This window comes from Coregonus lavaretus, assembly GCF_964263955.1.
Source record: "Coregonus lavaretus genome assembly, chromosome: 1".
NCBI lineage: Eukaryota > Metazoa > Chordata > Actinopteri > Salmoniformes > Salmonidae > Coregonus > Coregonus lavaretus.
The window spans coordinates 31,992,140-32,005,167 of NC_139988.1; the positions used below are offsets into that span (position 1 = coordinate 31,992,140).

At 42.8% G+C, this 13,028-nt stretch overlaps 1 protein-coding gene across 1 annotated transcript in view; it reads right to left on the reverse strand.

Moving 5' to 3' along the window:
- Positions 1-8,564, reverse strand: part of LOC311145459 (tau-tubulin kinase 1-like) — a gene marked incomplete at both ends in the record, with an annotated part of 40,714 nt that extends 32,150 nt beyond the window's left edge. The window contains 4 exons of the mRNA XM_084181702.1: positions 2,483-2,626; positions 2,901-2,974; positions 7,911-8,058; positions 8,457-8,564. Coding sequence (XP_084037828.1) covers positions 2,483-2,626; positions 2,901-2,974; positions 7,911-8,058; positions 8,457-8,564 — 474 coding nt within the window. The remainder of the gene's footprint in view (positions 1-2,482; positions 2,627-2,900; positions 2,975-7,910; positions 8,059-8,456) is intronic.
- Between the last annotated feature and the right edge of the window lie 4,464 nt (positions 8,565-13,028).

Genomic DNA, 13,028 nt, shown 5'->3' on the forward strand with positions numbered 1-13,028 from the left:
AAAATTACTTGTGTCATGCAACCGACTTGCCAAAACTATAGTTTGTTAACAAGAAATTTGTGGAGTGGTTGAAAAACGAGTTTTAATGACTCCAACCTAAGTGTATGTAAACTTCTGACTTCAACTGTACATTAGACTGGTGGAAATGTGTCCTTTGGTCTGGAGTCCAAATTGGAGATTTTTGGTTCCAACCGTCATGTCTTTGTGAGACGCAGTGTGGGTGAACGGATGATCTCCGCATGTGTAGTTCCCACCGTAAAGCATGGAGGAGGGGGTGTTATGGTGTGGGGGTGCTTTGCTGGTGACACTGTCTGTGATTTATTTAGAATTCTAGGCACACTTAACCAGCATGGCTACCACAGCATTCTGAAGCGATATGCCATCCCATCTGGTTTGGGTTTAGTGGGACTATCATTTGTTTTTCAACAGGACAATGACCCAACACACCTCCCGGCTGTGTAAGGGCTATTTTACCAAGAAGGAGAGTGATGGAGTGTCGCATCAGATGGTCTGGCCTCCACAATCCCCCGACCTCAACCAAATTGAGATGGTTTGGGTTGAGTCGGACTGCAGAGTGAAGGAAAAGCAGCCAACAAGTGCTCAGCATATGTGGGAACTCATTCAAGACTGTTGGAAAAGCATTCTAGGTGAAGCTGGTTGAGAGAATGACAAGAGTGTGCAAAGCTGTCATCAAGGCAAAGGGTGGCTATTTGAAGAATCTCAAATATAAGATATATTTTGATTTGTTTAACACTTTTTTGTTTACCACATGATTCCATATGTGTTATTTCATAGTTTTGATGTCTTCACTATTATTCTACAATGTAGAAAATAGTAAAAATAAAGAAAAACCCTTGAATGAGTAGGTGTGTCCAAACTTTTAACTGGTACTGTAGTCAAAGCTTTCCGTAAGTTTGGGTCAGTCACAGTGGTCAGGTATTCTGCTACTCTGTACTCTCTGTTTAGGGCTAAATAGCATTCTAGTTTGCTCAGTTTTTTTGTTAATTCTTTCCAATGTGTCAAGTAATTATCTTTTTGTTTTCTCATTATTTGGTTGGGTCTAATTGTGTTGCTGTCCTGGGGCTCTGTGGGGTCTGTTTGTGTTTGTGAACAGAGCCCCAGGACCAGCTTGCTTAGGGGACTCTTCCCCAGGTTCATCTCTCTGTAGGTGATGGCTTTGTTATGGAAAGTTTGGGAATAGTTTCATTTTAGGTGGTTGTAGGATTTAATGGCTCTTTTCTGGATTTTGATAATTCTGCTCTGCATGCATTATTTGGTGTTTTACATTGTACACAGAGGATATTTTTTCATGCAGAATCTTAATTTGGTGTTTTTCCCAAAAGCTTTTTTGAAATCAACAAAGCATGAGAAGACTTTGCCTTTGTTTTGGTTTGTTTGTTTGTCAATTAGGGTGTGCAGGGTGAATACATGGTCTGTCGTACGGTAATTTGGTTAAAAAAAACTATTTGACATTTGCTCAGTACATTGTTTTCACTGAGGAAATGTACAAGTCTGCTGTTAATGATAATGCAGAGGATTTTCCCAAGGTTGCTGTTGACGCATATCCCACGGTAGTTATTGGGGTCAAATTTGTCTCCACTTTTGTGGATTGGGGTGATCAGTCCTTGGTTTCAAATATTGGGGAAGATGCCAGAGCTAAGGATGATGTTAAAGAGTTTAAGTATAGCCAATTGGAATTTGTGGTCTGTATATTTTATCATTTCATTGAGTATGAAAAATGTATGCACTCACTAACTGTAACTCGCTCTGGATAAGAGCGTCTGCTAAATGACTAAAATGTAAAATGTAGGATACGATCAACACCACAGGCCTTTTTGGGTTGGAGGGTTTGTATTTTGTCCTGTAGTTCATTCAATGTGATTGGAGAATCCAGTGGGTTCTGGTAGTCTTTAATAGTTGATTCTAAGATTTGTATTTGATCATGTATATGTTTTTGCTGTTTATTCTTTGTTATAGGGCCAAAAAGATTAGAGAAGTGGTTTACCCATACATCTCAGTTTTGAATAGATAACTCTTTGTGTTGTTGTTTATTTAGTGTTTTCCAATTTTGCCAGAAGTGGTTAGAGTCTATGGATTCTTCAATTACATTGAGCTGATTTCTGACGTGCTGTTCCTTCTTTTTCCGTAGTGTATTTCTGTATTGTTTTGTGATTCAACATAGTGAAGGCGCAGGCTCAGGTTTTCTGGGTCTCTATGTTTTTGGTTGGATAGGTTTCTCAATTTCTTTCTCTCACCCCTCTATCACACAACTGTTCTCTTTCTATCACCCACCCCTTTCTATCTGACATGTAAAGTGCCACCTACAGGCTTGATGTCTCTGTGCAGGAAACTCACAGAGTGGATGGACTACTATTGACTACTCAAGGATCTGTTTATAAGTCTTACAATGCATTATAACCACACATCATAATGCCTTATACCTGCAGGCTTTAGGTAAAGTGCTACAGAGAGGGCCACCTACAGGCTTGATGTCTCTGTGCAGGAAGCCCACAGAGTGGATTGCCTCTATGGACTCCAGGATCTGTTTGCCCAGGCGTAGCGTGGTGCTCATGGTGAAGGTGCCACGAGGTTGACTCCTCCTCAGGTCCGCTAGGTTTCTCCCCTGCTGGGGGGGAGAGAAGGGGGAGGGAAAGAAGGGGAAGGTGGAGGGAGAGAGAGGGAGATGGGTAGAGGGTGGGGGGAGAGAGAGGGAGGGGTCAGAGGGAGGGTAGGGAGAGTTGAGACAAGACAGGGGGAGGGAGAGGGGGGATGAAGAGAGGGAGAGCGGGGAGATAGACGGAGAGAGATTTTTCATTCATTTTTTTCTACTTAGTTGTAGCCTTGGCTAGGATTCTCTCTACCTAAAGCAATTGTATCAGACTGTTTTGATAAATGGTTACCTGAAGTTGCATGACCACATAGTTAAACTTCTCGTTCCTTCCACATCCGATGAATTTACATACATGATTTTTTCCTGTGAAAGAATTGAGAGGTTTGTGTAAATGTTATTATACAGTCAATATAAAATGAGCTATCTATGAATCTACTTGTACCATCACAGTTAAACAACTGATTCAGTTGGATGTTTAAGATTAAGATTACTTTATTGGTCAATTGCACAAAAGGTCCAACCAAAATGTTACTTCCTCTTTAACCCAACCCCTCCGAAAGACACACATACAGTACATACAAATACAGTGGGGAAAAAAGTATTTAGTCAGCCACCAATTGTGCAAGTTCTACCACTTAAAAAGATGAGAGAGGCCTGTAATTTTCATCATAGGTACACGTCAACTATGACAGACAAAATGAGAAAACAAAATCCAGAAAATCACATTGTAGGATTTTTTATGAATTTATTTGCTAATTATGGTGGAAAATAAGTATTTGGTTAATAACAAAAGTTTCTCAATACTTTGTTATATACCCTTTGTTGGCAATGACACAGGTCAAACGTTTTCTGTAAGTCTTCACAAGGTTTTCACACACTGTTGCTGGTATTTTGGCCCATTCCTCCATGCAGATCTCCTCTAGAGCAGTGATGTTTTGGGGCTGTCGCTGGGCAACACGGACTTTCAACTCCCTCCAAAGATTTTCTATGGGGTTGAGATCTGGAGACTGGCTAGGCCACTCCAGGACCTTGAAATGCTTCTTACGAAGCCACTCCTTCATTGCCCGGGCGGTGTGTTTGGGATTATTGTCATGCTGAAAGACCCAGCCACGTTTCATCTTCAATGCCCTTGCTGATGGAAGGAGGTTTTCACTCAAAATCTCACGATACATGGCCCAATTAATTATTTCCTTTACACGGATCAGTCGTCCTGGTTCCTTTGCAGAAAAACAGCCCCAAAGCATGATGTTTCCACCCCCATGCTTCACAGTAGGTATGGTGTTCTTTGGATGCAACTCAGCATTCTTTGTCCTCCAAACACGACGAGTTGAGTTTTTACCAAAAAGTTATATTTTGGTTTCATCTGACCATATGACATTCTCCCAATCCTCTTCTGGATCATCCAAATGCACTCTAGCAAACTTCAGACGGGCCTGGACATGTACTGGCTTAAGCAGGGGGACACGTCTGGCACTGCAGGATTTGAGTCCCTGGCGGCGTAGTGTGTTACTGATGGTAGGCTTTGTTACTTTGGTCCCAGCTCTCTGCAGGTCATTCACTAGGTCCCCCCGTGTGGTTCTGGGATTTTTGCTCACCGTTCTTGTGATCATTTTGACCCCACGGGGTGAGATCTTGCGTGGAGCCCCAGATCGAGGGAGATTATCAGTGGTCTTGTATGTCTTCCATTTCCTAATAATTGCTCCCACAGTTGATTTCTTCAAACCAAGCTGCTTACCTATTGCAGATTCAGTCTTCCCAGCCTGGTGCAGGTCTACAATTTTGTTTCTGGTGTCCTTTGACAGCTCTTTGGTCTTGGCCATAGTGGAGTTTGGAGTGTGACTGTTTGAGGTTGTGGACAGGTGTCTTTTATACTGATAACAAGTTCAAACAGGTGTCATTAATACAGGTAACGAGTGGAGGACAGAGGAGCCTCTTAAAGAAGAAGTTACAGGTCTGTGAGAGCCAGAAATCTTGCTTGTTTGTAGGTGACCAAATACTTATTTTCCACCATAATTTGCAAATAAATTCATAAAAAATCCTACAATGTGATTTGTCTGTCATAGTTGACGTGTACCTATGATGAAAATTACAGGCCTCTCTCATCTTTTTAAGTGGGAGAACTTGCACAATTGGTGGCTGACTAAATATTTTTTCCCCCACTGTACATACAGTGCATTCGGAAAGTATTCAGACCCTTTGACTTTTCCACATTTTGTTACGTTACAGCCTTATTCTAAAATGGATTTTAAAAACATTTCTCCTCATCAATCTACACACAATACTCAATGATGACAAAGCAAAAACAGTATGTTAGACATTTTTGCAAATGTATTAAAAAAATAAAAAAAATGAAAAATTATACATTTACATAAGTATTCAGACCCTTTACTCACTACTTTGTTGAAGCACCTTTGGCAGCGAGTACAGCCTCAAGTCTTCTCGGGTATGACGCTATAAGCTTGGCACTTCTGTATTTGGGGAGTTTCTCCCATTCTTCTCTGCAGAACCTCTTAAGCTCTGTCAGGTTGGATGGGGAGCGTCGCTGCACAGCTATTTTCAGGTCTCTCCAGAGATTTTCGACCGGGTTCAAGTCTGGGCTCTGGTTGGGCCACTCAAAGACATTCAGAGACTTGTCCCGAAGACACTCCTGCGTTGTCTTGGCTGTGTGCTGACGGTCGTTGTCCTGTTGGAAGGCGAACTTTCGCCCCAGTCTGAGGTCCTGAAGCAGGTTTTCATCAAGGATCTCTCTGTACTTTGCTCCATTCATCTTTCCCTCGATCCTAACTAGTCTCCCAGTCCCTGCCACTGAAAAACATCCCCACAGCATGATGCTGCCACCACCATGCTTCACCGTAGGGATGGTGCCAGGTTTCCTCCAGACGTGACACTTGGCATTCAGGCCAAAGAGTTCAATCTTGGTTTCATCAGACCAAAGAATGTTGTTTCTCATGGTCTGAGAGTCCTTTAGGTGCCTTTTGGCAAACTCCAAGCGGGCTGTCATGTGCCTTTTACTGAGGAGTGGCTTCGATCTGGCCACTCTACCATAAAGGCTTGATTCACCGTAGGGATGGTGCCAGGTTTCCTCCAGACGTGACACTTGGCATTCAGACCAAAGAGTTCAATCTTGGTTTCATCAGACCAGAGAATGTTGTTTCTCATGGTCTGAGTGACCTTTAGGTGCCTTTTGGCAAACTCCAAGCGGGCTGTCATGTGCCTTTTACTGAGGAGTGGCTTCCGTCTGGCCACTCTACCATAAAGGCCTGATTGATGGAGTGCTGCAGAGATAGTTGTCCTTCTGGAAGGTTCTCCCATCTCCACAGAACAACTCTGGAGCTCTGCCAGAGTGACCATCGGGTTCTTGGTCACCTCCCTGACCAAGGCCCTTCTCCCCCGATCGCTCAGTTTGCCGGGCGGCCAGATCTAGGAAGAGCCTTGAAGGTTCCAAACTTCTTCCATTTAAGAATAATGGAGGCCACTGTGTTCTTGGGGACCTTCAATGCTGCAGAAATGTTTTGGTACCCTTCCCCAGATCTGTGCCTTGACACAATCCTGTCTCGGAGCTCTATGGACAATTCCTTCCACCTCATGGCTTGGTTTTTGGTCTGACATGCACTGTCAACTGTGGGACCTTATATAGACAGGTGTGTGCCTTTCCAAATCATGTCCATTCAATTTAATTTACCACAGGTGGACTCCAATCAAGTTGTAGAAACATCTAAAGGATGATCAATGGAAACAGGATGCACCTGAGCTCAATTTCGAGTCTCATAGCAAAGGGTCTGAATACTTATGTAAATAAGGTATTTCTGTTTTTTATTTGCAATACATTTGCAAAAATGTCTAAAAACCTGTTTTCGCTTTGACATTATGGGGTATTGTGTGTAGATTGACGAGGTTAAAAAACAATTTAATTAATTTTAGAATAAGGCTGTAACGTAATAAAATGTGGAAAAAGTCAAGGCGTCTGAATACTTTCCGAATGCATGTACATGTTAGACCAACCCTTATAATAACCCCATAACATTTTGCATCATTAGTTAGGGTTCCATCCAATTGGCGATGTCGATTGTGCAAATATTCAAAAATCTGCATAAAGAAAATGTGCATTTTCCCACCAGTGGTATGTTTCCACCAAACTGACTTGTTGCGGATAACAATCCGTGCGTGATTACGTAGTGCATACAAAATTTACTTTTTCGCTTAAGTTTTCATGTACCGAATAAAAATATAAATGTCAATGTATTTCCATTGCATTTTCAACTCTACCGATAGTTTTTTTATATGGTATTACTCACATAAAAACTGTGGATGGAAATGTGGTTATTGTTAAAAGGATTGGGATCAGATTGCTTTCCTTGGACCTAATATTTAGAATGTGGTATCTGAATTAGGCATTTATCCAAGAATCAAACACACATATTAACAGTCAGGGAGTCCCTAGATTTAGTCATACAATAACATTAGGGCATGCTAACTTCAAGTAATTTCCAACGACCGTATACTTTCAGGTTGAGTTGCATTCAAATAATAGTAGCCAGAGGACATTTTCAGGGCATTTCCCAAGCCATTTAAAGAAGGGTGCTCACTAACACAAGCAGCCAGCCAGCCAGACAGACACACACACACACAGTTTAATGCTCATTAGCCATCCTCCCTGCTAGCAGTGACATTTTTGTATCTGTTTTTGGGACTACAGACCAGAACAAGCAAAGCTGACAGACACAGAAATTCCCCAAAATAAATACTGCCTAAGAGATCGACGATGTGAAACACTCAATGCCAAAATATAATTTTGCACAAAGAAGTATAAACCCCAGTGCAGCAGACATGTCAACTGATTGACTACCTAACTCATCAAATCACAGAACAGAACAAACAATCACCACACCTACAACCTTGCCAATCACACTAATCAAATGGCTAGACAGACAGATGTTACGTCACATCACACCATAGCCAGACAACTTAATTAACCTTGCCATGCTTATTCATGTACAAGGTGATGTTGTCATTGATTGATCATGTCCTTAGTGAACCCTATCCGCCCCCGGTATCTGCCTGCCCTGCCCTTACCTTGCAGTTTGTTTTTCATAACAGGAGAGTGGAATTTCATCACAAAGGGCGATATATGGTGCAGGAGGAGAGAAAGTGGCAAAGGCGGTCGCAGGGATTGAACCCACAACCTTCGGGGTTCTAATACATGCTTCTATTAGTGGCGTTACCACTTAACCACACAGACACACAGCTGAACGTGTGTGTGTGTGTGTGTGTGTTACTGCTAAACCACACAGGCCCTTACCTTGCAGTTTCTTGAGGACGGCCACCTCCATCTTGAGGACCTGTTTAGGCTGCTGGGCTGACTCTACCTTGAGAGCCACATTCTCCCTGGTCAGCAGGTCCAACGCCTCGTAGATCTCTCCGAAACCTCCCCCGCCGATCTTCTTCAGCTGGGAATGGTGGCAGAGGAGAGACAAGGGTGGAATAAACACAGTAGAAAAGTGAGGATTGCGGATGCCTGCTTCTTACTGTTTGCTGCCTGTTCTTTGAAGTGAACATTTTGAAAATGCTAGTTCTTAACTAGCCTGATCCCAGATCTGTTTGTGTTGTTTTGCCAACTCTTATGGTCACTGTCACGCCTAACAATGACCGTAGCATTTGGCATGACAGCACCAACAGATCTGTGACCAGGCTAGTTCTCATTAGGGTAAGGAACATTCTAAATCAGGGATTCTCAACTCTGGCATTATGTGTTTCATTTTAATCAATTACTTAATTATTTCACCAGTCACTCAGCTGAGAGTCAATTACATGGTCAAAATGTCTCTGAAGATAAAGACAAACTCACCACTTTCCATCGGTCCTTTACCAGGCAGTTGGGGGGCAGGATGTCCACCTGCTCCCCCGCTCCGTTCATGTTTTCGTCGGGCTGGGCGGCCGTCCCTACGCACTGCATTGGCCGGCCAGACAGAGACACAGCAGCTCCCAACTTGATTCAGCCATTTACCTGTGAAGAAGAACACAGTAATGTAAGCTACAACATACACAAATACAGTATACAACAATTACATTATGAATTTTAAAAAATATAATCTAAACTGACTAACTCATTAAAAAAAAATAAGGTACAAGCTTGACAATACAATGAGGCCACAAAGGCCAACACGCAATCCAATCTGTCAGGAAGAGCAGCAGATTTAGCCTCGGCCTCCACACACCGCAGGACAAGCCCCTGGTAAACTGTCGACATGTCGCTAATGCCTCTGAACCCCAAATGTGTCTATGTGGTCATAAGTAAACAATTTTGCGCCATGGACAGCACCGCTATCCACGCTTAACAACAATTCAGCACTACGGACAGCACTGCGACCCGCGTTTAAAACAAATGTGTTTTGGTCGCAGATTCAGCACTAGGGACAGCAACAGTTAGCGCTAAAATATTTGATAGATTGCATGCAATTTCTCTACAAACGGAATCCATAGGCATTGGTGTGACTGAAGCTGACTTTTCGGCACATTGGACAGCACCACTCATTACAGCACCGTGCTGGCCAAGGACAGCGCCGCAGCACCCCTCACTTAACACACCTGCTGGCATTCTCTAGGCCAGTGTTTCTCCACTCCAGTCCTCAAATACAATTTTTTGTTGTAGCCCCGGACAAGCACACCTGATTCAACTAATCATCAAGCCCTCAATGAGTTGAATCAAGTGAGTTTGTCCAGGGCAACTACAAAAATGTGTGCTGTTTGGGGTACTCATGGACTGTAGTTGGGAAACACTGCTCTAGGCTTGCGCTGCCTGCCAGACACCACACCTACAGGTAACTGCCAAAATAAAGGAAACACCAACATAAAGTGTCTTAATAGGGTGTTGGGCCCCCACGAGTCACCAGAACAGCTTCAATGTGCTTTGGCATAGATTCTACAAATGTCTGGAACTCTATTGGAGGGATGTGACTCCATTCTTCCACGAGAAAATCCTAATTTGTTGTTTTGTTGATGGTGGTGGAAAACACTGTCTCAGACGCCGCTCCAGAATCTCCCATAAGTGTTCAGTTGGGTTGAGATCTGGTGACTGAGACACACACACACCCTTTAAACCCCTTATGCTCCTTTGAGACCCCTCTTTCAAAGTCACTGAGATCTCTTCTTCTAGCCATTGTAGCCAAAATAATGGGCAACTGGGCATTTTTATACATGACCCTAAGCATGATAGGATGTTAATTGCTTAATTAACTCAGTAACCACACCTGTGTCGAAGCACCTGCTTTAAATATAACTTATATCCCTAATTTACTCGTGTTTCCTTTATTTTGGCAGTTACCTGTATTAGAATGGCTGGGCTCAAAGCATTCTGAAATCAAACGCAGATGCAGGAGATTACATCCTGAGCCTTACACCAGTGTGGAAGCTTCACACAGCCCTAGACAGTTAATGTGCTGAAGGTACACTCAATGCAACAGTGCAAAGTAATAAAGCAATGTTCAAGTGAATTAACTCTGTCATGCAATTACCTCGAGGTTCAATAATGTCAATTTACACTTGGTTGATTAAAGTAAAGTACACCTGCATTGGGGACTTTGGAAAGAACGACTCCAATACCACACACCCAATGTTGGCGAAACACTTTTAGTAGGCCTATATTTAAAACATGTCTTTATATTCTTCCAATTCTATAACGAACCCCATCGACAAAAAAAGAGACTGGTCAATTGCAATACTCAATAGCCATTATCATAGTAGGCTACTAAGAAAATCCCGTGATAACATAATCATTTTCAAGTATGTAACTAGGCTACATTTTACAGCTACATATATATTTAGAATTACGAAAAGGGTGTAACATTTTAGTAGGCCACTGCACTGTCTAATGTTGGGCCTATGAATTACTTGTAATTTGCGCTCTCACCTTACTGCTACAAACACAGGGTGGGACCCGTTCTGTTTCCAATAGGCTTTCCTTAGATATAATTCCATAAGACACAACCTCTCCTCCATCGCAACTAACAGCAGTCCCCAGGCCCATAAGCTCTACTATCATTCTCCTCCTACTGTTACATTTTCTCCGCACTGCAGTTTCGGCGCTCGCTCAACGGGTAGGCAGGGCTACCATCCGAGCGGCAGGCGGCGCGCACAGCCCATACAGAGTTCTAATTCTAGGCATGACGTTTTCCAAGCATCAACATTCACCATTGCCCTGCGCCCTTGGCCCAATGTACAGGTTGTGTACCTTTACTCCGCCCCTAAAACATATTTCAGGAATCACCTATTGGATCAATATCAGTCAATCAGCTGCCATACAACGTTCCACTGCATGGTAAGTGCGCGAATGGCACTTTGGGAAATGTCGTTTACAGTCGGGAAAGCCTACGCAAAGGGACCCGACTAGATGCTTGTAAAAGACTACACCTCCCGTTGTGAGCGACTGAAATCCTGACGTAAGTCTGCATTATGATGATTATTTCTAAATTATTCATTATTCTTGTTATATAGATGTAAAATATACTAATTGTCATGTTCAAGCTCTTGACGTCATCTGGCATCATTGCCAATAACTGTGTTGTGGAGTGACACCGTGATCTATTCCAGATTGCTTTATTCTCTAGAAACAGCCATCGAAGTGGTGTTGCTCTCCCATGTTATCATAGCAAAGCGAGCGACCTTGTATTCAGCAGTATTATTGACAAAGTGCCAATGCCTTGAATGTGCTTTATTTCCGCAAGATCATCTACATCAATTCAACAAAGAGCAAAACATTGTATCCAGACCTGATCTTCTGACGTCGTTGTATGGCCTCGGTGCGCGAGGCATTTGAGAGGTGCATCAGTCCTTGTGCGAGGTCGTGGTAATGACATATGTGTCGGTTGTCGTTGCACCATTCTCCATTCTCCCCGTTATACGCCTCTACTCCTCTGAATCAGCATCACCGAGATTCTCCCATTACGCAACGCGCGCGGTCCTGCATGACCATGGATGGTTGTTGCGTGGTAACGTGAGTAGCGCACGGCGCTCAATAAGCGCCTATTGAGAAATTATGAACTGTGCGAAATGTGCAAGAAGTAGCAGTTTCAGTAGCAGCACCAAACTAACAGTGTATCTGCCATAGCGTAGGCTATTAGGCAAATGCACTAGTGCACAATGGTCTCACTGAGTCTAACCATGGCCTCCTCCTTTGTGTAGATGTAATTTTACACACAAGAGGGCACTGTTTTCCCACAGATAAATTCAAATTCTCATTCGTGCATTTTACCTTGACGTTTGGCCCTCAATACCAAAGGCGCGCCTCTGCCTATAGGCAGACTACCGCTTTTTTTTCTTCTTTTTTTTGGGGGGGGTACTCAATTTACTGTTGAGTGTTAGAAAGGTAGAATAAACAAGGTGCAACTTCCACATTTGTTTTTTTCCACTTGGTATGTCAGTCACTGATAGTCACTCAAATCTAAACCTTGTAGTTGGCCTAATCATCAACAACAGGGCACGCAGGGCATGTGCCCAGGGTCGCTGACCTCCAGCTGGCCATCATTGATTTTGCTAGTCACTCTCATTCAGATATCATGAACATGGCATAAGTCATGGCAAAATGTGTAGAATTGCAGGAAATTAGCATTAAAACTGCCAAAGTTTCTCACCACCCCATGGAAAAATATGTAGAATTGCCAGATATTACCTTTGAAACTGCAACATTTTCTCTCAGCCCCATGGCAGAATGGGTTGAATTGCAAACAATTTATTTTAACACTAGTTAGGTTTCCATCCAATTGGCAACATATTTTCATGTGAATATTCTAAACTCTGCATAAAAACAAATGCACATTTTCCCACCAGAGATGTTTTCCATCAAATGGAGTTGTTGCAGATAAAAAACTGTGCGTGATGAAGTAGTGCACATAAAAATTATTTTTGCCATTAAATTCCCATGTACCAAATAAAAAATACATATTAAATGAGTTTCCATCATATCTTCAACTGTAAGCCTATGTTGGGTAGGTACAGCGAATGGGCCCACTCTGGTATTGGCATGTGCGCTCTAGCCAACAGCTTGCAGATACAGTGCGGGTATAGCCGACATTATGATATTATTATGGACAAAAGCATGAGATTCTTTTTATTTGTCAAACGGCAGCCAAGCATCAATCATCATGTCACCAGAATAAGACCCTCGATATTTATTCAAAGGAGCATCAAGCTCATCACCGTGCACTTTCACCACCCTGTGAAGTTCATCATAACTTATTTCATCTGTAGCCTAATAAACTGCATGCTTTCCCGAGTCGTAGTGGGAGAACCACACAACAGCTGGCAGAGCACGGCGCTTGTAACGCCAAGGTAGTGGGTTCGATCCCCGGGACCACCCATACAAAAAAAAAAAAAAAAAAAAAATGAATGCACGCATGACTGTAAGTCGCTTTGGATAAAAGCG